We start from the raw sequence: 27,828 nt of genomic DNA on the forward strand, positions 1-27,828 counted from the left end.
ACACCCCTTGCAACTGCCTTTCTTGTTCAAGACAATTTTACACAAAGTCATGGTCAAATTCACCTGAGTAAAAAAGAATTAAAAGAAAAGTGAGACTTATCTCCTGCCTTTCCATGCCTTCCTTCTTCCACTAACAGGAAGGAGAGGATTCTTTACACACCTTTGAAGTCTCCTCTTCACACTAAACTATCATATAACTACTCTTAATTCTGCTTAATATCCAGTTCCAATACTCCATTCCCCATTACTTCAGAAAGCAAGCTGGCATCAAAAAGTGACAAGATCAGGAAAAGTAGAACTCAAAAGTTAACAAATGCATGCAAGCTCAACGATCCGAGAAACAGGTCAAAACTACTTAGACAGAAGGCAAATTTATGAATCAAAATGGAAAAGAAGCAACAATTTCCAAGTGTGTGACCAAATTTAATGATACATCTGTTCTCTGAAACACTTGACCATCAATAACATTTCACAGGTTATGATGCCCAGAATGTTACTTCATAGGTGTTTTATATGAATATCTACAAAGATTTTCAAAAGTCAGTGGCACTAAACAAACGAGAAGAACTTAAAACTTTAAGCTACAATGCTTAAAAAATGTAAACAGTTTATTTTACATAGTTGTAAAATACAAGAACTTTCTAATGCAGCTTAGTTTTATCTGGAAGGTGAATATATCCTGGTGCCCATGAACAAGGAATGAGAGAATTCTTTACACAAGTATTGTGCTCCAGTGTGCAAAAAATATATATAAAGAAAGGAATCTAAAGTCCACAACAATTAAAAGACAACAAAAAAATTTTCACGTCCTGAAGTTGAGAAATTTATAAAAACATTTACACGTGGTTGCTGACCCATCAAAAACTCGCATAACTTAAAATTCTGAACAATAGCTACTACAAATTGAAGATCTTTCTCAAATGGAATTTTGTGCAAAGACCAGAACAGATCATTCAGCATGTTTTCAGTCATTCCTCCAACCATCCCTTGCCATCCCCATTCCTAACATCTAGTGGCCACAAGCACCACTAAAATCCTTTTGATGTATGTTCAAATTAGTGCATGTAACCAAAAGGCACACACATGTGTGAATACATTTTCGTGCAGAAACCTGTGCAGGTTCACAATTATGTTGCAAAACAACTGTTCTTAGAAAGTTTAGAGTCTAATGTTTGGCAGGATTATTCTTACACATTCCTTTCTATTTTACAAGCCCAGGTGTTAACAGGTAGACACTACTTTCCAAGGATCCAATATTTGAGTAGTCTTAAAATAAAGATTTAAAAATATATCAGCCTGTAACATTATTATATTAGATACTTTGCTTTTGCCCGCATTATTTACGGAATTTTAATCCCACAGTACCATAGCTTTACACTGTCAGTTGCAAAACAACTAAGATACATATTTCTTTTTGTTAATGAAGACTTTGATTGCTCCAGTAAAGTCAGCCGATAAAAGCACTTCTGTGTGATCTGTCTTCAAAGCTCCTTAATAAGGAAAGAGAATAAACTGTTAGTTCATTAAAAAAATATATATAAAAACCAAGCTCTCATTAAAAGATAACCTATCACTGTGACACCCTTCTTCCTCTATCACATTCCTGTTATCTAGCCAATACTTCAAGAAACATCTGCATTTCTAGGAAAGGGACCATTATATGTTGGTACAGCTCTACCTCCTAACAGCTCAAGTGTAGGAAGAATAATCCTAAAGTACACAAGACAACAGTGATGTCCCTCACTTCACATTCTCTATGGTTTTAAGAACGCAACAGCTGCAAAAATGTTCAACTGCTAAGGTAGGAATATATATCGATGCCCCTGCAAGGGCTTTTCTTCTCAAGAAACCCCCCTCCCAAATTGAAAGTATTCTTCATAATCTTTTCCTCCTTATACCATGGTATCAAGCAGAGGTCATCTTAAACACCTACCAGAGGGTATGGTATCTGATGTTTCAGAATCTTCTCCCTTACTCTCAGCTTCTTGCTTTTCAGAAGTTTCCAGTGACACCATCAAACCAGGATTGGGAGCAAAAATCGCAGATGTGACCACAGCATTGTGTGCTACAAGAATAACAGGCATAAATTTTAGTAAATATCCAAGAATCACAGTACTAGTGGCACCAAGTAAGCTCATCATTCAAGGGGAAATTGTCATTGTTTTATAAGCTTAGGGATCTCAGAAGTTCCGTAAGTGACCAAAACTAACTGGCAAGAGCTCCAAAACACATTTGATATATACATGGCCCCACATTTCCCAAAAACTGTGTGTATGTGGAGGAGATAAGAGAGTTGCTCTTCTTTTTTTAATCCTTCCATGAGAGAAAAAAAAAGCTTGCATTTGTTTCAAAGTCACTTTTCCATAAAGGATCTAAGGATTGATAGTTATTTTGATCACTACACTTACACCATCAAGTCCTGCCAGTGACATTCATTCAGAATCTCTTACTGAAGCTGGACAACCTCTTAGCTACTCTGTCTCTTGCCTTCCCAATCATGCATCTGTAGAGAGTTTCCTGTGGACAAGGTTTTCTGACAGTCTACTTATTGAAAATCCACCAATAACAATGCATCTCACTAATAATTTGTTCAAACTAAATGAATACACTGCTGAGCAAATAAAAACTAGAAGATAAAAACATTTAATTTTTTAAATCATATGAGCTTCAATGAAACAAAAGATCAAAAGTTGATTTTTACCTTTAATGCCTTCCCAGAAGTCATTACGGTCTCTTCTTACAGATGTAAACTTGCTCAAGTCATGGTATGTACTCCAAATATAAACATATTTATCTTCTGAACCACTTACAATGTAGGTAAAGTCATGGCTAAAGATTGAAAGAAGAAAAAACATTACTTCTCTTAGCTGTTCAACCAACCATTACAATAGCTCTCCAGATGACTTGCAGCTTTACAAGTGCAATCAGGCTGAGTTCACAATCCAAACTGATCCTTTATTTCAGTGACTGCAGCTCAAAAAAAATAATGTTCATCCTTAAATGAATGCATGCAAGTTTCCTGATGCTCTCCCTCTGGAAGAAAAAATAGTTCTCATGAATAGCACACAGAAGCTGTTCTCCTGCAGCTTCTGACACGGAAGAGCGTTAGTCTAACAGCTATACTCAGCAACAAGAAAATGGCATAATCTTTAAGTGCAATTTGCTTCTGTTTGAGTCTGGAACATGTGTGAACACCCAAGACTGTGTAACACGAATTGTTTACAATACAATCATAGGCAAAAAAAAAATCCACACAGGTGGAAGATGAAAGGCATTCAGCAAGACTGTAACCAGATGACTGTATAATGCACACTGCCAGACACAGAACAGTACCTGCAAACCCAACTCAAGTATTTACTTTTAATTTACCTACTGCATGAATATGCCACATATCTAAATTCTTACGCTAACTATGCTACAGCCCTGTAAGTAGAGATGACTTAATTTTGGAAATTAATCTTGAGCAGGGGGGCTGGACAAGATGACCTCCAGAGGTCCCTTCCAATGTCAGCCAATCTGTCAAATACTGGGTCAGCCTTAAAGGTGCTTTCAAAGGCCAACAGCTAACAATCAAGACTAAACTTGGCATTATTCCTTAAGCACTGCTGCCCTCCTCTGCTCAAACATCCAGGTTAAACAGATACTGAAGCGTTTTTCCCCTTTGGCTTCCGCAAGACTCAAAGAGGGAATAGAACAAATATTCTTCTCCCTCTACTCTCTCTCTTTTACTACCTTAAAACCCAGTATTTCCATGACAGTCACAATAATATACTCAAACTCAGAAAGGCATCTTAGGCCAGCACAGAGAAAGAAGAAAAAAGAATTCCAACTCAGATTTACAGGCTGTTTCCTGACAGTGATGATACACAGGCAGTGACCAACAGCCTTGGGCAACAGTTGGGTGACCAACACATCTGCAACAATACCTGACAAAATTAAGGAAATAAAACCTATTTATCATGGAGAAGAGGAAAGATGCGGTGTCCCAGCTCCACCAGTTCTATCACAGTTCCTGTATTTACAGCAATAGTAATGGACATGCATCGTACTGTCAATATGAAAGGATTCACTCATCCACAGAAGCTCCCTGCTCATAGGCAGCTTTGTCATTCTTGACCAGAGCCTTTAGTTACCTTTGTATTCCGAGCCAAGTGACACTTCAGGGGCTCAGCTGCATACCATGGTAAACAGACTATTTAAAAGAAATCCTCTGTACTTCAGCCACAGCATTTCCCAAATCCAACAACTCCATTGCTATAATACTTTCTTACCTAAAGCTGGCTTTGATTTGGCTGCTGCTGTTGACATAACCTTTGTATTTCATAGATAAAGACAGATCTCTTAAGTCATATAATCTGATTCTGGAATCATTTGATGTCACTAGTATCTAGAAAATAAATAAATAAAATTTAGAAGTGGCAACCATTAGCACACCCAAGGAGGAGCAACACAGTTCATTCCAACAGTCAGAATTCCCAGTTCTTTTGATAAAAAAAAGTGACATAGACAAATAATAGGTCCAAAGAAGCAGAACAAGTTTTAGGACAATGACATTTTTCTCTCTCATCTTCTGTCAATGGATGGAAGACAACTTCACTGTCAAGATCATCCTAAATAGTCTGAACCAGAACAGCTGCTCTTTACAGCTAGTGAAGTCTATGAAACTGTCACCAAAATGCATAAGGGCATTCAGCTGATTAGCCCTTTTATGGTACCTTAGAAGTGGAGCAGACTGCAGGTTAGCAATAAGTCTCAAGATGATGCTAGCAAAAGTGTATAGCAGAGCAACAGACAAATACTGACCCCTACTTATCTAATCATTTATGCAACAAAGTTGTGACAACTCTTGGAACACCATTACCATCAGATTACAGAACTTCCTACTTACTTTCAAAAGAGTTCATGCTGAACTGTGTTTCATTACATCATCTAACGTGCCAACGCACAGCATTTGATGTAAACCCAAAAGCACTATTGATTTCTGAATCTTCTCCATGCCTTTGGAATTAAGTAATTTCTGTGTCATTGATAAGAATACAATACAGGTGATAACCACTGCTGAACTGCTACTCTAATAGAGCCAGCTGTTGACCCAACATCACCCCTGAAACTTTATATACAAGGAGAAACTCTCCAGCTTTAGATTATGACTTTAATATTCAACAGCATGTTCTTTGCCTGATGAGAATTTGACCCTTTCAACGTAAGACTTCGGTTTAGATTGAAGCTAAACAAAAGGACTGATTCTGAAGAACAGAGCACAATTGTTTGGATAACAGCTTCTGAGCTTTCAGCGTTTTTTTCAGCTTCTGTATGAAGCACATTTCCAAATGAGTATTAAATTCGAGAGAGGCTAGTTATGCCAAAGACATTTTCACTGAAAGTCATCTGTAAGCATTTTCTCACCTTTACAGTAATCAGAGCATAACATAATTTTTTAAAAAAAAGTCTATTTTACCACTATTTAGTATTGTATCAGTCTCAATCAGCAAAAACTAGCATTCATTTTAGTAGTGTTAAAAGATTTCTGATTTAAGTCAGTGACTACAAACAAGACTTAGCACAAACTTGTTAAGCATTAGATATAAATACCGGACTCCACTACTGAGCCAAAGTTGCACTGAAAGACAGTACCTTATTTTCTCCAGGTAAGGGTTCAATGCCAGTAATTTTTCTCCCAACTCTATTTCGACCTCTGGTAGAACGCACATGTATTTGAGTATGGTACTTCAAGTGCTGAAAAGATATTGAAATATATCCTGATTCGAAATAATTGTGTAAAAACTTTAAACTATTTTGCTTCAAGTTCTAATTGTTTGTTTCTTGATATTTAAATAAGCACAACTTTTGAAACTGTTTGTTATTTAACATGAAAAAAAAAAACCAGTTTCAAAAACTTTTTACCTCTGTGTCATAGAAGATGCATCTTCCATCGTATGTGCCTATCACTGCGTATTTGCCATTCTGGCAGAAGTTGGCAGCTGTAATCAATTTTGTCTGCCCATCTACTTCATTCCATAATGCCACTTTTTTGTCAGGAATGTTCCAGAGTCTGAGTTTCCCATCCAATGAACCACTTAAGAAGTACCTGTCATCCTGAGAGGACAAACTACATTAATCTCCGCTTGTGCTATGAGTATACCCTGATTTGCTTAAAACCTTCCTGCCCCATTTTCAAACAGCTTCTCTCCAGAACCTCCCAAATAAGAGCTCTCAGATGAGTTGATTATAATGTTTACAAAAGCTGAAAAGACAATGTTAAAATTACTGGTAAATGGAGTTCAATTTCTTACAGACTTTTGACAAGATTACACACATGCAGCATGTACATCTCAAGTTAGAAAATTGTTCGCTGTTACCACAGTTACTTTTTACCCTCTCAACGTAAGTTAGAAAAAAACCCTAATTTTATCAGGGGTTGAAAGCTCCTTTCAGAGTTCCCGAAACATCTACCAGTTATGTATGTTCAGGGAACACTGAAAAACACTTTTCCTCTACTTGAGTTTTATTAATATTAGTAAGCTTTATTACAGTATTTTTTTAAAATCATCAAGTAAGATAGGTTGGAAGGGGTCTCTGGAAGTCTCTGTTCCACCTTCACTGCTCATAGCAAGGACAGCCTCAAAAGTTTGATCAGGCTGTAGAGGGTTGCGTCCTGTCAAGTTTTAAACATGCCTAGGGATTCTGTGGTCTCTGGACAATCTGTTCTATTTCATTATGATTTTTTCCACTAATATTTAATCACAACATCCCTCATCGGAAATTCTGACTTTTCACCAAAAGTTACTCAAAACTATACCAGCTGTGATGTTATAGCCAATAGACAATTCACTTTCCACATCATGCTTACAAATGGTTAAACCACATGGACACTCCTGGTGAAGTTTAACGAAGATGAACACTTCAAGTTCCACAATATTATCCAATAGGGATATTGCTGACGTGCACAAACTCTGTTATTCAATTATTTCTTTTTTTAATTGAAAATAAAGGGGTAGGACTCTCGTAATTTCAAATTCTGCCTCTCTAGAAGAAAGAGAACAATTACACTTACCCTTGGATGGAATGCTATAGCAGTGACAAAGTCTATATGCTGGAAACAGCAAAGACATTCTCTTCTTGATATATGCCATAATCTGACAGTCTTGTCCATAGAAGAAGAAAGCAAGAAGTAATTCTGTGAAACAAGAAAATTCCATGGTTACTAATAGATGCAAAAGTAACAGAAAATACAGAAGCAATCTGATTGGTAAAGTCTTACCAATTTTTCTGTTGCCATGAAATTCAACATTTTATCCTTCCATATAAAATGTTTTATCCAAATTATCAGTACTGGTTGGTGCTTTCCTTAAGCCCAGTACACTGATGCTCAGTCACAGAAAGTTTTCTGGAAGAATCTCAATGGAAATGAATATTTGGAAAGTAGAGTATTCAGAGAAGAAACAGCACAACAGGCTTCAGAGAAAGGGTAAGAGTCTCTCCTGCCTAAGATCCTTCAGCCAGACTGTGTTCTTAAAATTACAACTGTATTCCAATGTGGAGAATTAACTGAATAAGCTTTATGTGAAACATTTTGGAAGTTAAGTACAAGGTAATGCTCTAATTTTAAGATATATGTATATATTCAGCAATTTTATAATCTGTGCACTGCATAAAACCAATGAAGCATATTGAAGACATGAAAAGCGCAAACACCATAAATCAGAAATCACACAGCTCAATGGAAATTCCTCTCACTCTAAACAATTTAACTTCACTATTGAATACACAATTGCAATTGTTACTAGCTTGATTTTTAAAATTTAAGACAACTTTTAATTAGAGAAGCCCAAGAATTTTCTTCATTTTATCCCAACTATTTCAGTTGGAATACATGTTGTCTCTACAAATCTTTTCTCTTCACTTCAATGACTGTTTCATATTGTTTACATGTATGGTTCCAATGGCAATTGACAAAAGAAAAAAACAAAAACACAAAAGAACTGTGTAGTCTGTATTAAGGTGCCTTACTTTAGACCAGGAAAGATCAAGAAGATCTGCTGTATGCCCTTTGTATTTGCAAAACGGTCGTTGACGAAATGGGGCATTTTTATCATCTGGGTCTTCATCAACTCCACTGCAGATCTATCAGAGAAGTGTACAGAAACAGTACAAAATGTTAGCTGGAAAAATTAACAATAAAGCAATTATTGCTTACAAACAGCACAAGGCCAATAACCATTTGAAGAACAACTCTTATGACTTTAAAACAAACAACACTGCAGTAATAAACAAAGTAAATTTCAAGTACAATGGGCTGTGAAACATCATCTTGAAATTCCAAAATTAAGAAGCTCCACATTTTCTATCCATACACCCTTTATTCAATGGGATAAGCTTGACAGCAATTTAAGCAAACATCTGAAGATAAGCTTTTGGAACAAAGTATATCAATCTTGAAAACTGCATTCCAATTTAAAATATAAACTGTGAACTAAGATTCCATGTTTCTAGTGCATATCAAAATGACAACTTCCTAATAAGAGATGCTTTCAGAATAAACGGGTGCAAAATAAAAAACCCTAGAAGTTCCTATACAAAAGCTCTCCAGCAAAAAAAACCGCTCAAAACGACATTCCTGGTGTGTTTGGCTAAGCAAGCCTATTCATTTACCTAAGGTAAGGAAAGACTCCGGCCCACTCCCACCACCCCCCCAAACAGTGCACATTAAATAATGCTACTGCTAAAATCTTTGCTTAAACCCTCATTTTGTCATCTGTTTCTTACACTACTGGAAACCAAAAATAGAAAAAAGCCCCACCACTTAAATACATTCATTTTAATGGCAAGTTTACTAAAGTATGTGAAAACACTACCAAGTGAGAGTCATGTTCCACTTTATTCTACATAGATGCAAAAAAATTAAAAACATCAGGTTTTATTATGCTTCTGAGTATCCTGTTGAGTTTGGCCTTCCTCAGAAAACACATCAAGTCAGATGTTAACTGTAAGTAATGCTCCAAGGCAAAACACTAAGGAAATGCAACAATGTAGGTTTTTTCCCCTTTAGCATTTCACTCAGAAATCTACTCTGGCAGAAGGCCACAGCGAAGTTATGCAGATTTTGTAATGCATTAAGTTTAGTATTGTACTTTCTTGCTTGCACCCCATACACATGGGATAACAGTATTCGACTGAAGGTATCTATTGATGAGACAGTTTGTCTATGCCTCAAAGACACAGGCCAAGAACTCTTTAATGTGTGTTTGCATAAAGTGACAATGAAGATCAGGCATTACAGAACAAAGAGACTCCTCCACCTCTTCCCCTCCCAATACCTAGTGTACATACCCCTGCATCAGTATCAGACTTTGAAGAATTCAGACTCTCTTGAGATGGGGAGGGAGAGACACGGCCTAGAACACAGGCAGAAACACCATGGTCAACTCTAAGTTCCCAAATAACTAGAGTTTTAGAGCTCTAGTGATGCACTGAAAGATACCTTCTGTGTTGTACTTCATTCGCATGTTATTGAAATAGTCAAAAGCATTCTTTAAAACCCATATTCTTACTACGTTGTCCTGTCCTGCAGATGCAAGTAATCGACCGCAGTGAGAGAATTTCATTGTCCAAACAGCACCCTGTCAAAACAAAAAGATCTTTAAGTTACATAAGGTGCCTTTTTCCATACCAAAAAGTCTTTCCACAACATAAACTGACAGGATTTAGGACATATACAAGATACCACAAGCAAAATAAACTGTAGATCAAAACACTGAAAAGTAACTGTTAAGACTGGTGGATTGTGCAACACACTTGCAAAAACAGTTTGAAAGAAACAGCCCACAAGGAAGATCACTGTAGGGGAGGAGTTAAGGGAGCTCAGTGCTACCACAGCATTCTACATAAAATTGGTACGGTTAGTAACAGTCAGCAAGCCAGGGCTCCGAGTGACTTATAACCTGCTATTTGATTTGTAAAACTGGCAAGTATTTGTAGTTGCACTTTAAGTTAGCACAAGCTGTGCTAACACTTTTTTTTTTTTTTTTAATACAAATTGTGCTTGGTTATATCAATTCTGGCAACTGAGTACTACATAGAATTGTCTTCACAGGCTTTGCAAAATCCTCATGCCAATTCTGAATTTAACAAATATTTCTCCACTGCAAAGTCCAAAGGGTCAGTAGTCAATAAAACACAGCACCACACAAGCAATATTCCATTTCCTCCTGTTATTTAATGAACAGCTATATTAGGCATTTGACTCCACCAACCTAGCACTCTTTTAGGATGCTTTTGGGGAATTTCCTAGGTTTTAAGAAGTCAAATACTGGCATGATGGAAACTAATGCAGACAGATTACCAGTAGGACTGGAAACTTTAGTTGTGGATGACAAGCTTGAACTCTCCAGTCACCAAAATGATTGCTGTAGGTCTATATCCTTAGCCTAAAACTTAAAGATGGGGGACTGTGTCAATTGTTGTCAGACAGTTGCTGTCAGGAGAAGAATCTGGGAAGTCAGGAATACTAGAATGTATTTCAGACTCTGCAGGGGAGCATGCACACTTCCAACAGTGATGAATAGGTAGTTTTTCTGCCTCGTTCTCTACAGGCATCTCTGCAAATATCATATCCTGGTCTCTCCTCTCCTTATCATTCTGATCCACATACACCATTAATCTCTACCCACTTTTGCCACCAGAACCTATCTGTTCTGTTCAATACTTTTCTGTTCAATACTTGTGTTCGTATCTCTAACAGGCAGACTGGTTTATTTCCTGAGTAGGTCAACTCTGCTGCTCTGTGCTCAATTCTGGTAGTGGAACATAGCCAATTTCAGCCCAAATTTGTAATTGCATGAACCAAGAAACCAAGTACCACTCGATACCAAAACTCTTTCAAGGCAAAGCTCTTGAGAATCCCTGAAGCCTGAGTATCTACTGACTTTTTTTTTTTAAATTCCTCTAAAGATCTGATCAAACCAGCCAAATTTTCATTTCTTGCCAGAATGTTATTTTCCAGAATGAAACTGCTCTTCAAGAAGAATAACCCCGACAGTAATTTCCAGAGGTCACCAAGCAGACGAAAACTAAAAGTTGAAACTCAGGCTGAACAGATTCAGCAACACCACATATGAAATTTGAGAGACCTACCATATGCTCTCCACTGAGATCCTGAACAACTTTAATTTGTTCAAAATCATAAGGTCCCTTGAAGCCATGTGCTGCTTTGAACTTAACTGGTCTCGTATATGGCATCCCTTCATCATCACTGGAAGAGGGATCGTCTTGATCTGTATGGAAGACTAAGAGGAACACAAAGTCAGCAGTACATATTGCAGCATGCATTTAATCTACTAGTAAGCATTTGCCAATATTTTTTGGTAGCAGATTAGTCTTGAATTAGCAAATTTTTATAGGCAATATTAAGATCTTAAAGCAATACAAGAATACTGGTGCATCAAGGTCTAAAAATACATCTACACTAATTTTAGGTTGCAGTGAATCCAAACACTGAACACTCAAAATAAGAACTGCTATCCATTTTTGTTCTGACCCTTTCTTTGCACTGGGTCTTGCATTCAGCGGATCCTGCCCTAAGTGACTTCTGTCAGTTTAATGTGTGCTGAAAATTATCCATTTCATTGTATTGGTTTCTTTTGACTGAGTACGCTGAAACGACCTGGTGATTTGCCCACGAAGCATAAGAATTGCAAAAGAGCTGGGGCAAACAGCCAGTGGCAACATAAGATGCTAAAGTGCACAGCAGTTCTATGGCACTTATCTCAGACTGTAGTTAGATCGGCTTACTGCAGTACTAGAACTCTGTCTGAAAGAAACACTGATGACACAAGAAGGGGAAATTTCAGTTGTAGCTGAGAAACCTTCTAACAGGAGCTGAAGCTCTATGAGAATTCTAATGGTAGCACTGGTTATCAAAAAACAATCTGATTTTATTCAAGTAATGAAGACAACCCCCACTTCTACCTTTGCTGGAATAACTTTCCAAAAAGATTTACATTTTGATATCCAGACAGCTTTCTAACAGCACAACAAAAATCAGTGTATTCAACTGGTTTAGCTGAAAAGGTCTCTCAAGTACTACTTTACAAGAATTCATCCTTGTAACCCGCTAGTCTCAGAATGCCTACCAAGCTACAAGCTTTAACTCTAAAAAGCCACATCAACTGTACGGTATACTGTACAGTAGTAGTATACACCAGTATAAGTCCCTCAGACAGCTTTGATTCCTAGAAGCCCAAGGATAAACAGACTATCCTACTAAAAACAAACATAAAAACCAGTCAGTGTCACTGACCTTCGTCTCGAACACTCTTAACTTTATTTACAGCACGTTCGCCGTATTCTTCAGCAAGGTGCTTTGCTCGCTTTACAGATTTGCCAAGGAACTTTTTCAGCTGGGTCCTTAAAAAGCAAGGGCACTTTTTCAAAACATAACACTGGCAAATTCTCATTTTTTGCTATTATGAATCAACAGTTTTGATCTGAAATGCAATGTTTCTCTCTTTCCATTACTGCTTCTTAAAATAAGCATTTAATTTGCCAGCAGTCATGTAATCTTCAGTTTAACTGCAGAGCAATGGACTTACATAAATTCAGGTATCACTTGTACTTAAAAGGTAGCTTGTTCAGAAGTCAGAAGGAGAGCTTCAGCTTAGAAAAACAAAACCTGCCTTTTCTTTGTAGGGACATGAAACAGCATCTTACGTTTTTTGTTTTAACCTCCCTCCATCAGAATCGGTTTGCTGTGTCTGCATTTTGTCTTCATCATCAGACTGTGCTGCATCGTTACTAGGAAATAGAGAAGTGATTAATACAAAATCATAATTAATCTAAAGTGAATGAAACATTAGTAAAGTAGGATCTGCATTTTAGGATCCATCTTTATTCCTTCATATAACACATTGGAAATACATGGACGTGGTGTTAATCAAGTAATAAAACAGATCTTTCCATTCTTAGGCATCTTGATACTAAAACTGTATACACACTCCAGATGCCAAAGACACATTACTCCCTTCCATAAACTCAAAACTTTAAGCTTACAGTCATGCTTTGAAAGCTAAGAGCAGAAAAAATACATTACATTACTAGGAACTGGTAACATGCCACCTTGTTCTCATACCTTGCTTCCATAGATCAAATAAATTAATACTGGCTAATTCTGAAACAGAAGTTCATACACAGAAGAGTACATTTCTACAGAAGTGAGATTTAAATTACAATACAGCAATGCAAAAAACCCTAAAATTGTCTCCTATATAATTTACATAAATAGAGATCTTTGAAAAAAAGATCTAGACTGACACAATTTCCTGATCATTAAGAAGCTGTATTTTTCTATCAAAGTTTACAAACAAATTCAGTTTTAAACATTAAAAGTGCCTAAAGCCCTGCTGAGGACAGAAAAACCTCAAAGTTCGAGGTGATCTGTGATGAGCACAGAAGTCTGCTAAATTAAACACTGAAAAAGCTACAGGAGGTAGAAGCATGAACAACATAAGAGTACTTGAACGTAAACTGTGTTTAATTCAGCATAGAAGTGACAACATTTAACACATCAAGTGCTAACCACAGTTCAGCTGGATTTTCAGAGATACTTGCCTGTCAAGTTCCAGCAATATCATCAACTTTTAGTTAACTTAAAAGAATTCAATAAAGAGCCTAGTGCATAGAGAACTGGGAATTAGCACTCAAATTAGTCAAGAGACAGATGGATTGGAACTCTCTCTACCTGCACAAGAACTGCCTCCATGCACGCAAAAACTACGAGAGCAACAGTATTAGGAAGAGCTGAAAGCTATCATCATCCATACCTGACGTATTCTTTAGTTCTTCTCATGATATGCAAAGTTAGGGGATTAATGCCTGTTGGCAACTTTTCTTCTGCCAAACTCAGGGGTATTTCTTCACCTGTATCAAGGTTTTTTATCATTACACTTGCTAGAATTTCCTACGGAAAAAATAAGATGTGAAATCAAGATGACTTGATTAGACTCCAAAACCTAGGGCAAAATACAAATCATCTGATCTTACAGATTATTTATCGTAATGGGAAATTCTGTAGCTCACTATATATTTGTTTTACAAAGACTAAGTTTAAGTTAAAATTGCCTTTAGCATGTTAACACAAACATTATCAACCACTACACACAGATGAACAATTACATATCATCACAAGCTTCAACTTCATAAATCAGAAATGCAGCTGTACAGACATCAGCCATTGCCTGACACCTTCCATGGTAATATCAAGCTTATTATATAATTATAAGATTTTGAAGTCTTCCCCTTTCAGATATTCTAACAGCTGTAGCTTAGATTTAGTCAAAGACAACCTTTACCTACAGAAAAAAAGCATTTAGACCTAACGAGTACTACACAAAGGAAAAGGGTTTTTTTGGAGCGTCTCATGATCTGTTCATGATCATACAACTGTTTAGCAGCAGCAAAAAAAAGCTATACACAGATATACGCAAATAAAAAAATGGCAGCAGCTCGATAACATCATTAGGATTAATGGAAGTTATTAACTGAAGAAAGTATTTCTTAATATTAGGAAAAGCATTCTCCTATTGCTGACTCCTTCCCTTTTTAGATACATGACAAAACGCCAAGTTTGCTGGTGTTCCCTCACATTGAAATCTTGCAACATGTTTGCATAGCTACAAACACAGACTCATAGCATTTCAGATCTATTAGAGCTCACACTTTCAAACACTAATACTACATGTGACTCAGGGACCACAAAGTGCTTAGGTGGACAAAGCCAGCATGTCATCACTCCTGTTTGCATCCCTGGTCACAACATATAGTGGTTCAGAGTGCAAAGAGTGACATGCTACTACTTCAATTCATTTGACAGATTGGAAAAGCAAGCACAAGAATGTACTATGTAGAGACCATATTCATTAATACCTCATCCGTGAGCTCTCTTCCAGAACTAGACCTGGGTCTCTGTGATCCAAGCACTTCATTTGTTGTTTGGCCATCAGCTGCCTTCCCATTTTCCTGAAATTTTGCAGACAGAACACGTTATCTCTAGTGTAACACTAAAGTGATAGAAAATGTTACAGTTATTGAACTAAACATAGTTTCCTGATACCTGTGCAGTGACTATTTTGTCTCCGCTAGTTGCACTTGCCAAATCCAAAGAAGGTTGAGAATCTTTGGGCATGCCTTCTGTCACTGTGCTTGGAGTTAAAAGACTACCAGCTGTGAAGTTCTCTCGAGAAACTGAAAAGAGGTTCATATTAGAAAGAAAAGCATAACACTTGCCATAGACAGTGTACAGGTTGTTAGAATCCTAACATCATACTCTTGAACACCCTTTCTGACAAGTTTCACTTCTTTTAAACATCAACTGTCACCAAATCTGCCTTATTGATTATATATTTCATATATATGTGGAGGCACAGGCACAATTTCACAGCTAGTCCTCTTAAGTTTTATTAACAATTTTTTTTTTTTTTAGTAATTTCCCTAGTAACCCAGGACTACTCATTTTCATGAGACTTCAGTCTACATTTTGACTTGTATTTCTATGCAAATACAGATTGCACACATTTTGTTTGAAGTGTGTAACTTTTTTTAGTTTCTGTATTGATAAGGCAACTTCTCCTTGCTACAGAAGTAGCTATTTTGGTAGGAAGTGGTAGTTTACAAGAAAGGCTATGAATAAGGAACAATTCAAAATGCAAAAGGGTATTTCTCCACTGTAACAAGCTAAGATTGTTGAATTTTTTTTTCCTCATTTAGATGTCAACTAAACTCAAATCACAAGATTGAATGATTCTTCACTCAAAACACAAAAATAGTAACCACATAGATAACTAAAGCCATCTAAAATAGAATACTTGCCTTCTAAAACAGGTTTTTGCACTTCAAAATCCAGTTCACTCTTCTTCTTCCGGGGTGGTGGAGCTGGCCGTGCAGGTGGTGGTGGTCTTGGAGGAGGAACATTTGTTGGAGGTGGTGGTCGTGCTGGGACAGGCTTCTTTGTGCTAGCAACTATATCAGGTTCTACAGTAAGCTGCCTTGGTGGTTTGGCTGGAGGCATTTCTTCTGCTGTAGAAAGGTCTTTGGTAGATAAATCTGAAGCCACTTGTTCTGAAGTATTTGCCTCGTTCTTGTCTGTTATGTCCTCATTTTTTGATGTTTCTTCTTGTGCTTCAGTTTCATCCATTTTATGGTCAGTTGCATTTGTTACTTTTGTTAGTTTATGAGTTTCCTGTTGCTCAGAAGTAAACAAAAGCTTCCCTGACTCCAATTCAGTGTCCTTACACACACTCTGATACACCGGTTCTCTAGGGTCTTCTTGCAATGACATCTTAGCAACTAATCCTTCTGGAATACTACTAATGATACCTGCTCCAGAAATCCAAGTATTTTCATCTGAAGTTGGAACAGTCAGTTCTTTTCCTCTAGAAGCTAAAGAATCATCCTCCAGTTGTGCCTTCTGGCTTTCTTCTATAATACTGTCAATAATCTAAAAAGCAAAACCAAAACCATTCTACTGTTAAATAGCAGGCACTTCTAGGGTACACTTACCAGCCAGTCTGTACAACACCCACAAGAACTCTTTCATTGAAGAGTTGCTTTGTAAACAAAATACATTTTGTTTAAAAAAATCTGGAGACCTCGGTGCAGAAATTGGCATAACTGAAAAATAAAACAAAGTGACTCATTTCCATTCCTCTTTAATATACTTTGAGAGAAAGTCAGGAAACAAGAGCTGTTTACTCTTCAGAGTTCTCATGCACTGTATGATCCTGTAAATCACACAAATAATTCAACACGGGTGAATCCTAAATATGTTTTTAGAACACTTAGTTTCATATTTACCCTTTAGATGGACACTCTTACTAATGACAAATTCTAACCTATGTTAATTTCAGGCTGAGGACTGATTATTAAATTATTTAATATTTCTAGTGTGATGCTGGAAGTGCAAAGCAACATTTAACTAACCTCTTTTGAATCATCTTGTTTAATTTCTTGCACAAAGGTTTCATTTCCAGCTTTGTGTAGATTGCTGTCCGTATCCTATGGAAAAAAGATGGTAGATATCATAAGATGGTGGTAGTAAGTCCTTCAGTAAGATGAACTAACAAAATATAGCTACAACAAATTAAATAGCATAAAGAACAAGAATTTTGCTACATTTTTACATATTACTGCTGTCAGATAGATGTTTAAACATTAATGCACAGTACACATGAAGAGTATTTCACACAACCACATACAGAGAGAAAGCCTGCACAAAATTATACAAAAAAGGCAGTTATCTTTAAGAGGTTTCAACTTCAACTAAAATAAAACTGAAGGTAGCATGAAGTTTAGAGAAACATACACACTTAATAACCTGCAGCAAAGAAAATCCATTTTAAAATATTTTTTTCTTTATCAGCTAGCGAGAAAAGATGCAAGAACTAGATTATCTCAACATATAATAGAAACTTTTTTAGAAATTTCAAGATTAAGTCAGGCAGATCTATCAAGTGATCACAAATATGCCTTTGAGGTTCTGACACGGAATCTTACATTCTACAATTTATTCCTACTGCACATTGTCTATTTTTGCCATCAGTCATCTTCATGCACATCCTTCCAAAATCTAAATAAACTGCAGCAGAACAAATTAAATAACTGGATTTAAACAAAAACCAAGAACATTTTCAGAACATTTGCATGAAAGACTGCATAAATTTTCAAGGCTGAGTACACTTTTTTTTTTATATATGTATAATCAACACTACCAGGGTATTATACTACTGATGTGAAGTCAGCTTGCAGTTTAAGAAGTATAGTTTTGAGATGTGCAAACAGCATCAACACTTTGGCATATCCTACTAAACAAAGAATTAATAAAAGCAATTCACTAAAGGTGGCCTCATGTGCCAAAATAATGTAGTAAATCTTTGTAATAGTTTTAAGTCTTATTTAATTTTAAAAATAAATAAATAAATAAATCATACTTAAGATGGGCAGCCCTACGAATATTAGAATTAGATTACACCTTGGGCACATTAAGTATGGATATTCTATACAAAGTCTTAAAACAGAAGTGAAAATATTCTAGTTGTGAATGAACATATTCACCAATTCCTGAAAAATCTTAAGGTTCAGAAAAGCAAGTAGTTTATACCATAGAAGGACACGGTTTTAACCAGAAGCGTGCTTTAACCTCAGTTAATATGGTCTATGCCTTCTGTTCTACATGAATTACTGATGACATCGCCTACAAGTATATATATTAGCAATATCTAAAGGGGAATCTGATAGAATCCTTGATGTTGGAAGGGACATGTGGAGATCCTGTAGTCCTCAAAGCAGAGCTAACTAGAACAAGTTGCTCAGAGATGGGTCCAGTCAGGTTTTAACTACATCCAACAATGGAGACTGCACATCGTCTCTGTGCAACTTGTTCCACTGTTTGGCCATCCTGCACAGTCTATTTGGTGACCAAAGCTGCAGATAAAAGCCTGTATTTGTCTCACAAAAGAGAAAAACTCCTCACAATTGGCTCAAATAATTAAGTTACTGAGCTTAAAACATTAAGAACAAACACACACATCTCAACTGATTCCCTGAGTTGAGATACAGAACTGCTGTTCTACTCTTCCTTCCTGTCTACAGATACGAAACTCTTTTCTGGTGAGGTCAGTAGTCCTCAACTGTCTCCCCACAATGTTAAAGCCCCCAAAGACTAGCTGTTAGCATTATAAACTATTTTTCTTAGGCTATTAATTTAATTCCACTTACATGGCTTTAGATATACATGAGATACCTATCTCCATATTAAACAGGTCTTTTAAAAGACCTCCCCATATTTTTTGGACCCTGACAAGATTTAGAGTGACTGTCTAGTACAGATATCTAAGGAATTTCTCCTTAGACTTTTTTTAGACACTTAGCTAGTCAAACAGAATCTTTATAGCATACTAACACACTATAATATGTTTGAAAAAAGCACACAACTCTTGTAGACATCCATCTTTGAGAGTTCTGACCTCAAGAAATGGCATATCATGCAGAGACAGCTGCAATTATAGAAAAATTCTTCCTCCCTCTCCACTCCCTCTCCCTCCTTCCACAAAGTTTTTGTAATCTAAATTCAAGTTCTATTTTACTTTATCACTAAAATCTATCTTCAAACATATGACAAGTTAAATACTTACATGTAATCAGTGTCTACAGAAGCCCATTATATTAATTTCTAATTTTATTGACAATAACCTCACACACCTGTTAAACTTTGGACTTAGAAAATATTTCTAACACATTCCAAGACAAACGATACCATTAGTCACACATTCACTCAACTGATATGGTACCAAGCAAAGCAGCAAGTACTTTTTCCACCTTCAAAAGCTTAGCTTTGAACAAGTGACTTAGGAATATACTTAAAAAAAAACCAAAACAAAAAAACAACCTACAATCAACATACAGAACTTCATAGCTAGGAATTCAGTCAACAAGACATTAAAGTTAGTTCTGAAGTGCATTGATTGCACTGAGTTTAGTCAGAATGATAGAGCAACATTTCTTGAAAGGCTTACGCATGAAATGCTTAATCATTAAAGGGACATTAAATAGAACACAAAATAGGGGATACGTCTCTGTTCCATAAAAGACATCATCAGATAAGGTATCACTGTAAAAAGATTACTGATTCAGAGCACAGTGCTGCTGACAAATCAGAAACACTATTTTCACTACGATTTCCCAACACTTTGCAGACAAAATGTCAAGCCTTCTTTACTCTATATAACAGCATGGCTCAGCATCACCTTTGGCCCTTCTAAGACCAGGAAATGAGTGTCATTTGTACAAGGTTCCAAATCCTCACTTTACTTAATGTGTGCCAGATTCAGCTGCACTGTCACTATGCACAGATACAGCATACCAATTACCTGCGTGGGAAGTGGCAATGCTGTCTCATTAAGCTAAATATAGTGTTTTATCTTCACATAACCCAGAGGGGAGGCTTCTGAAGTACAAACACTAAGATTTTTCTTATATTGAAGACAGAATAGAGCAAAGTCAACTATTTCATATAAATCAAAACCAAACACCAAGTGCTGCAGAGACTTGCTTACTACTCACAAATCACTTGAAAGAGGGTAGTCTGGTAATTAAGTAGAGCTCAACTAAATTGCACATATACATTTCAGAATAAAATTAGCTTCAAGACATGTTAACATACCCTAAATAAAAGTAAGGTTGGAAGTTCAAGAGACATAAGCACAACAATTGCTACCTACAACAAGGAAAGCCTATAATTTCCTGTCTGTGTAGATGTTAGGGCTACTGTAGCACATCTACTTTATGTATAAATGTTCAACATCATGTTTATCAACAAGCATTTGATTGATTTTAAGAAGAAACTCACCTTTAATACATGGGATGCAACTTTAGTTGGTGACCTGTTAGAAAGAGAAGACAAACTTAAGTAGAGCTCCAAGAAAAAAAATCTCTGGACAGTAAGCTTCATATTAAACAGTCTATAATACAGTCTTCCTTTGCCGTTAATGTATACTTGATACTTTAGACCAGCAAATATAACGACACTACTCCTTTACACAAAAGGCTCCAAATGGAGTTAAGTGCTCAATTGTCTATAATGCACAAATCCACAGCTTCTACAATCCCTGAAAGTTTCTCGGCAGAATCTTCTAGAGATCGTATTTATATCACCCTTTTGTAATAAGCGGGTGCTATTCCAAGTATAGATTTAAAAACATTTCGCATTACAGAGAATTTAAAATTAGCATGTACAGGGAGCACAGGGTGGACATCAAAGACACCAAAACTCTCAGAAAGCAGAAGTACAAATGCTCTAGTAGCTTGCAAATAAGTGCCTGAACCCTGATCTGTAGAGTCAACGCTATCACAGCCATTCTGCCCTTCAGCTTCTCCAGTAAATGTAAGGTCTTGTTTCTAAACATGACACTTGGAATAAATATAAGTATTTACATTATAACAGGAGGAAACTAGTTTTGCACTACTTTCCAAAATACATACTCTGAAACAGTGATTTTGCATTGGCATCCACTCACACATAACCTCTCATTTCACTAATTACATGAAAGAACAAGGTATCTTAGGGGAATGGTCTCAAATAATTACTTCTCTTCAGGTCACCACTCAATCCAATCAGCAAACAGCCAACTCCTACTATATCCTGGACCTACATTTTCCACAAGATTTTCAGAATTCTAGAAGATATTTAGATATTGAGTTTCACTGCTTACTCTGACTACAGGATCTTACTCATATATAAAGATGTTAAAAGGCTGGACCAGATACCTTTTGAGGTCCCTTTCAAACTGGGCTGTTCTATGATTCTGTCAGTTTGTCAGTCACAAGCAGAGACCAAATTACAGATTACTTCCTTGAAAGCTTACTACCAAATGAACTACAACATGGATTGTACAAGCATCCCAGCTGGCTACAAAGGTCAATGACACTTGACAACTTTGAGTTTCATCTTGTACCAAGCAACACAGACAAAGATGGAGATCTCAGTCTAATTTGCCCCTCCTGTCTCCAAAATGATGGTTTCAAGGGACGATACCCTCTGAAAAAGAGAACTATTTCAACTTCATTTTTAGGAATTTCACTTCTTCTCTTTACTGTCTGAAAGCATTTCATCACAAAAAGAAAAGATCACATTTATACAGCAAAGTTAAGTAACCAAGAAAGTGCAGTGGATTGGTATATAAAGATGTCCTGGTTTCATAGGGATTTGGTTTCAGTTTGTGGCCAGCCATGGTGATCAAGGCCCTTAGCAGTTAAATCCAGGGCAGCTGACCCAGGCTGGCCTGCAGGTGTGTTCTATAGCATTGACATCAAGTTCACTTTAAAAGGGAGGGCTTGCTGGGAAAGAGGTGGGGCTCTTCCTGCCCTCCTTGCCTCTCTTCTTCCCTCCCTCATTTCCAATAATTGCAATTCCTGGAGCAACTTGCCAGTGCTCTAGAGATAAGTATAATTTTGTCTCTTTTGCGTTGTCATTTATATTGATTTCTTTATTTCATTAAATCTGGTTAACTTCAACCCACAAGTCTCCCTCCTTTTCCCAATTCCCTTCCTCATTTGGGGAAGGGACACTGGGTGATAGAAAAACTGTTTATTGTTTAGCCCTGGGTACAGGCTAAACATAGACAAAAGACTGCACCATTTGTAACTCATTTAACACCTTAAACCTAAATGCTTCTGTCCAGATATTGACACTTAAGATGTACAATATCCATAACACTGTTTCGAGGCACGATCCACCTAGAAGGTGCTAACCCCAGTGAGCAAAAAAGAGCAAAATCAGTATTTAAACCTGAAAAAACAAACATATTTTGTCTTCCAAAACACATTGCTGGGAAAGGCCATAGTCTGTGTTGAATTTCTGGTTACTGAAACATTTTCAGTTACACTACCAACTCTTGGATTTCCTTAGAAATAGCAGCAGAAATGCTTGTCAGTTCATTAAATCCACAAGGTGACTTTAACAATTAAATATATTTATAATTACAACATTAATGCCTAGACTTCAGCAAGGTGTAGGGTCCTATCGTACAAGGCACTGCTAAGACTTTACAACCTAAATAAAATGCAAATTCCTCAACTGCAAATAGATACTTTAGTTTTCTATTGTGACACTACCAATTTGCGTGTCACTTCTGTTACAGGCAAATCATTCCTCCACTGGTAACATAAAATATGAGGTTCAAAAGACACTGCTACCCTTTCAGACGACTTTAGCCAATTAGTTTTGTGGCAAATCTGCACTCAAACTAAAACAGATGTTATTTCCCACTTTCATGCTTTACCTTGGAAAAAAGCTGCTCAAGTGATAAAGGTTACAGAGAGAGCAGGTATAGAATATAACACAGCACTGAGAGCTTGATATAGCACACATGCATGTCTTATGTAAAGGTGAAGCTTTGCCCGTGAAATTACACGCTTTTAAAACACTGCAAAGCTTCCACAACTGTTTGGCAATAATACCACTTTCAGATCAGTTCATAATACAGCCAAATAAGTTTAGTGGCTTGCCTGAGATTATTTAAGCTACGTGTTTATAAGCATCATTGTGCTCTTAGTCATGATTAGTTGCTGCTTATATGCTATTATATTTATAAAGACAAAGTCAGTCACAGAATAAGTTTGGTATCTGAAGTCTCTTGTAGTCGAACGTTAATGTGGAATGCTCTCACCTTCCCAGCCGCCCGAAGTTACCAGCCTTTTCCACTCCCCATTTTTACTTTAAGGCCACTAGTTTTATGGATGCAGTATCTGAAATGCTTGCACTTTTTAAAAAGTATATATAGTGGCAAAAGTGTCTGAAAAGATTTATATGAAGATAAATCCAATGATCAAATATTGATTTTGCTTTGAAAGGTCTGTAGCTTTACAGAATTATCAGGCAGAGTATCAAGACTGAGATATGCCACAGAAAATGTAAGGCAAAAACTTCTGTCATCAAGTATGATTGTTTAGTAAATAGTGGGATTTTAAAATTTATAACAATAGATCTTGTAGACTGCATTTCAAATACAATGTAAGAAACTTGTTAGAAGTGTTGTAACACCAGTTTAACAAAGGAGGGGTTCAAGGTTATCTAGAAAGATTAAACAGAATTCAAAGAAAAATCCCATTTCACCTGCACAAACATAACCAGATGCCTGATTAACATGAAAGTCAAATAAACTCCTGAAGAACTTTTTTTTTTTGTATTTATTCAGCTGTCAAATTCATCCTAATAGTGACCAGACTATAGGAAGCTGCCATTCCCACTATCAGGTAGCTCAGCCTATTCAAAATAAGCTTCACATTTTCAATACATTGTTGCTAAGTTTTGTGATAGAAAGCAAAACATTTTGCACATAAAAAAAAAAAAAAAAAAAAAGATGTGAATGACTGGCCTTGGTTAAATCCCAGAACCACAGTGCCTGCTTTCCTGGGAGGATGTACATTGTTACAAAGCAGGTGTGCTGAGAGGCACATGAAAAGACATGTAAAATGCATGTATAGCAGCAGTACACTGCACAGAACATACAGGTTCAGCAGCCAGCCCACTAACTGTATTTACCGCTGTCCTTCAGCTTGCAGCTGCACATGATATTTTCCTCCCTCTAACCTATGGCTGGCCTGGAAGCTACAATTATTCTTGATGTAGCACTCTGTGGCAGTCCACACCTTCAAAACCACAAGGATTCATCACTGCAGTGCACTGTTCGGGCTGCCCTTGGAAAGCATTTGGGAACTTCGGCTAACTCAGAACGCAGCAACTTGTCTGCAGTGCTGCAAGTCACTACAGCAACATAACTAACGCTTCACACTCCATCTGCTTGCTGCCAAGATAAGTTTTGCACAGAGGCTAAAATACACACCAATAAAAAAGCTGTACTAAGCATGGCCCGTGTGTCAACAGGGTACAACGTAACACTATCTAGCTGCCTACACAGAAGAAAACTAGATTCTTCAGGGAAAGCATCAAAGCAACTTCAAAAAGATAGGACTACTGAAGTTAGAATTCAAGAATTCAAATGAAGGTATCAGATGATGTATCTCATTATCTACACCATCTCTTGAATCCAGTGCCTTTTGTTTGAGCACACTTGCCCCTTACTGTTAGGCATATGACATTCAAACTATTAGGTTTGGCAGGTTTTTATTTCAGAGCGGGTGTATCACTTTTCTTACAAATAAAATATAAGAGGGTCTGTCACATGCCTGCATCCAAACAAGTGTGTCTTACTTTGTATTTTCCTTCTCTCAAAACTGACATCCTCCTTCATGGGATAGTTCATGCCTTTCAATTTCAGGGTCTTTTTCTAAATCTCTTCTGTGGTTATAGTCTTTCGAAAGCCAAGTGACAGAGGTTAAGTAAGGGCATCTTCTGTCACACTACCTCTCCCTCTCCACTCCTCTGGCTACACAACAAATGGATGCCTTCACCGACCAGTCCACAAAGGCATCTAGATCTTTTTTCTAGGGTCTAGAAAAGCAAATAGAAACAGACATTGTTTGAGATCTAGCTGTCCAACAGATGGACACTCTCCACACATCCTGTCAAAAGCAGAATTACACGTAAAAGGCAAGATCTGCAGCAGAAATGAAGCATACAGGCCTGGCCAGAGGGGATACAATAGTCTCCAAACATCTGGTTTAAACACACTTCACCTTAAGGAAGTCATTAACCCAGCAGAGCTATCTCAGTCCATTATGATCTAAAAGAAACATTTTGTAACAAGTTCTGTAATTTTTGCTAATTAATCCTTAAAGAGCACCAGTTATATACATACTTGAGGATGCAGATATGGTGCTTTCTTGAAAGAGGGGCTTAAGCATCAGTACCTATTGACTCAGAGTAGGAATTGGGAACTTACATCCCAATGAAGCTTACAACTTGAAAATTGCACTCTTCCACATCACATGAGACAATAAAACAAATAGCAAAGAAGTCGTCAACTTTACATAAACAGCTGTCAGCACTTTCAGAATTTCTCTATCAGCAGTTATTAAACTTCCCCACTCAGGGCAGGGGGGAGTGAGTTACAAACCCCACATTTTTAATGAGGGCAAATATATCTACACCACTTCGCTAAAAGCTGGCTATAGCACATGCTGCCAAAAAGGATTCCCAAGTGTTTTTGCTGATCATCAGAACACTGAATGCACAAGGAAGTGCCTCAAACTGCAGAGGGCAATATGCATTTGTTTTCAGTTGCCCTTCCTCCCGCAAGAAGGTTTTGATTTTTTTTTTTTGGTGGGTTCCAACTCAATACCATTACACATGCACAGGTCTCAAAACTACAATCTACAAGCTTGCTTCCGAGAAGTGTCCAATGTAAATGTGAATTTAGCTCTTAAGAAATCTCAAAGCTTATCTACAGAAAATACACTCCATATTCACACAGATTTGATAGCAGGCTGAATTACAGAATCAGTATCCGTATTGCAAACTAAGCCCTCTGAGATCACCTCCTTACTTGACTCAAGCTGACAGAATTCTATTGACTTGAGTCAATGATGCATCCTTATAGGTTATGGCAGAGCAACAGAAAAATTAAAAGCATCTTTCATTTTAATTTCTAGTGAGTGACTTCATACTATTAAGTTTTGCTTAGATACAGCTGGGGGAAACCTGTAAAGTCAGCACAAATGGCATTATCTGTATCAAATAAAAGGTAGGATGTGCAGCTTGGCCAGATTTAATGGCTCACTTCTACCAAAAGGTCTGGTTCCCCCTTCCTGCCTGTGGCTTCTAGCCACACAAATACCACACCTTCACCTTTTCCTGGTTCCAGTTGTTTTAACTTCTAGAAACAGCAAAAACTATTCAATTTTTCAGCTGTTTTCATAGAATCATGGAATGGTTTGGGTTGGAAGGGACTGTAAAGATCATCTAGTTCCAATCCCCCTGCCATGGGCAGGGGAACCTTTCCACTAGCCCAGATTGCTCAAAGCCCCTGTTTTCAATTACTTCGAGTTAAAGCAACTCATAGAAGAGTCTGATGATCACTAGTACCAGAGCAAGGTAAGCAGCTGGAGCAAAATCTCATTTCAGCACAACTGCTGTTAATTTGGCTTACCACATCTTGCAGGACTGTATGCCAAGATGTGCTTTTCACCAGGCTACGTAAAAAAACTAAGTTCAGAAAAGCTTTGATACAGGATGTGTGGGTGAGGAGAACAGACCTAGTCCTTCCTTTGTTCTAGGCATCCAGTGACCACTGACACACAGATTAAATCAAGCCCTTAGTCAATTATTAAAGCTTCAAATGGATGGATCCCACAATCCATATCTTATTGCTCTTTGAACAAGCTACATGAAACCTCATCCTGCAAGGTCAAATAATGGAGAGGTTTGGTCCAGACGACATGAAAGACAACTGATAGAAACCACAACCTGTTTAGCACACAACCAGAAAGAGATATTTACAATTGAAAAAGAGGGAGCATATTTGGCTAACATCAACAATATAGTGACACAGTTAGTTTTGAGGTAACAGCACTAGGAATCTACATTATAAAATGCTGTTAAAGCTTCACTACACAGAACCATACGCTGGCTAAATACAAGAAGCATCAAAGCAACACCATTAAAAACAAATGACAGAGCACACTAGAAGTTGTTTTACATGCAGCAACCGTTAGCCTGTTGCTGAAGAAGCTCACTCTCTTCTTGTTCCTAGAAAATCTGTTACTTTTATCATATTTCAGGGATTAGTTCTGTTGGTGCCGAATTCACCTCCGCACATCGTTTCTAAAAACTACATAACGCCAGACCAAGGAAGGCAGATATGATCTCATCAAGATAATGGCTACTGCCATCCCCACAAGCCTTAGAAAGTACATCGACAACTGCTGGATTTCTTCGCAGCCTCCTGACTTTTGGGCTTGCCACGGGCTCAACCGCCCCCCCGCCAAGCGCCCCCCGCCTGCCCGCGCCCAGGACGGCCGAGCACCCCGCTCCCCAGCCGCAGAGCCCTGTGCCTTCAGGCGGGGGGGACGCAGGGCTCGGGGCAGACCCCCAGTCCCTCCCCCGCGGAGCTCCCCAACGGCCGTGACGGTCGGGGGCGGCCGCCTCCCCTCAGGGCCGCGCTGAGGGATGGCAGGGCAGGGCGGCGGCCGTGCCTGACTCACGGGGCGGGGGAGGCGCCCGCCAGGTGAACGTCCTCGGGCGCATCGTAGAATTCCTCGGTGTCGCTGTCGGAGGCCATGAAGGTGCCGTGTCGAGCCGAGCCGGGCCAGGCCGGGCCCAGCCGCCGGCAGCGTAGCGCAGGGCGGCCGCCGCCACCTCAGGGCAGGACGGGCGGGCGGGGT

At 37.8% G+C, this 27,828-nt stretch overlaps 1 protein-coding gene across 2 annotated transcripts; it reads right to left on the minus strand.

The window, feature by feature from the left end:
- Window positions 1–402: 402 nt before the first annotated feature.
- On the minus strand, window positions 403–27,828 carry WDR44 (WD repeat domain 44). 2 transcript variants are annotated; one of them, XM_068411844.1, is made up of 20 exons: window positions 27,649–27,828; window positions 20,396–20,429; window positions 16,972–17,046; window positions 15,862–16,489; window positions 15,107–15,237; window positions 14,920–15,012; window positions 13,818–13,954; window positions 12,709–12,792; window positions 12,299–12,405; window positions 11,134–11,285; window positions 9,482–9,620; window positions 9,331–9,395; window positions 8,011–8,124; window positions 7,055–7,177; window positions 5,905–6,096; window positions 5,635–5,736; window positions 4,272–4,387; window positions 2,702–2,829; window positions 1,934–2,065; window positions 403–1,490 (listed from the first exon to the last, which is right to left on the minus strand). In XM_068411844.1, the coding sequence occupies exons 1-20, from the start codon at window positions 27,723–27,725 to the stop codon at window positions 1,396–1,398; spliced, it is 2,724 nt and encodes a 907-aa protein (XP_068267945.1). In that variant the 5' UTR covers window positions 27,726–27,828; the 3' UTR covers window positions 403–1,395. The 2 variants fall into 2 exon arrangements, with proteins under 2 accessions (XP_068267945.1, XP_068267946.1); XM_068411845.1 differs by lacking the exons at window positions 403–1,490; window positions 1,934–2,065; window positions 4,272–4,387 and having other exon boundaries at window positions 2,743–2,829.

Source organism: Nyctibius grandis, chromosome 13 (assembly GCF_013368605.1).
Source record: "Nyctibius grandis isolate bNycGra1 chromosome 13, bNycGra1.pri, whole genome shotgun sequence".
NCBI lineage: Eukaryota > Metazoa > Chordata > Aves > Nyctibiiformes > Nyctibiidae > Nyctibius > Nyctibius grandis.

What these genes read in the sequence shown, in the direction of transcription:
- WDR44 (XM_068411844.1), bottom strand. Translation starts at nt 27,725, where the DNA reads ATGGCCTCCGACAGCGACACCGAGGAATTCTACGATGCGCCCGAGGAC. An exon ending in AACAAGATGATTCAAAAGAG is followed by an intron (nt 16,490 to 16,971) that starts GTTAGTTAAATG and finishes TTTGCTTTTTAG; the next exon opens with ATTATTGACAGTATTATAGA. An exon ending in CCTTACCTGGAGAAAATAAG is followed by an intron (nt 4,388 to 5,634) that starts GTACTGTCTTTC and finishes TTTATTTTCTAG; the next exon opens with ATACTAGTGACATCAAATGA.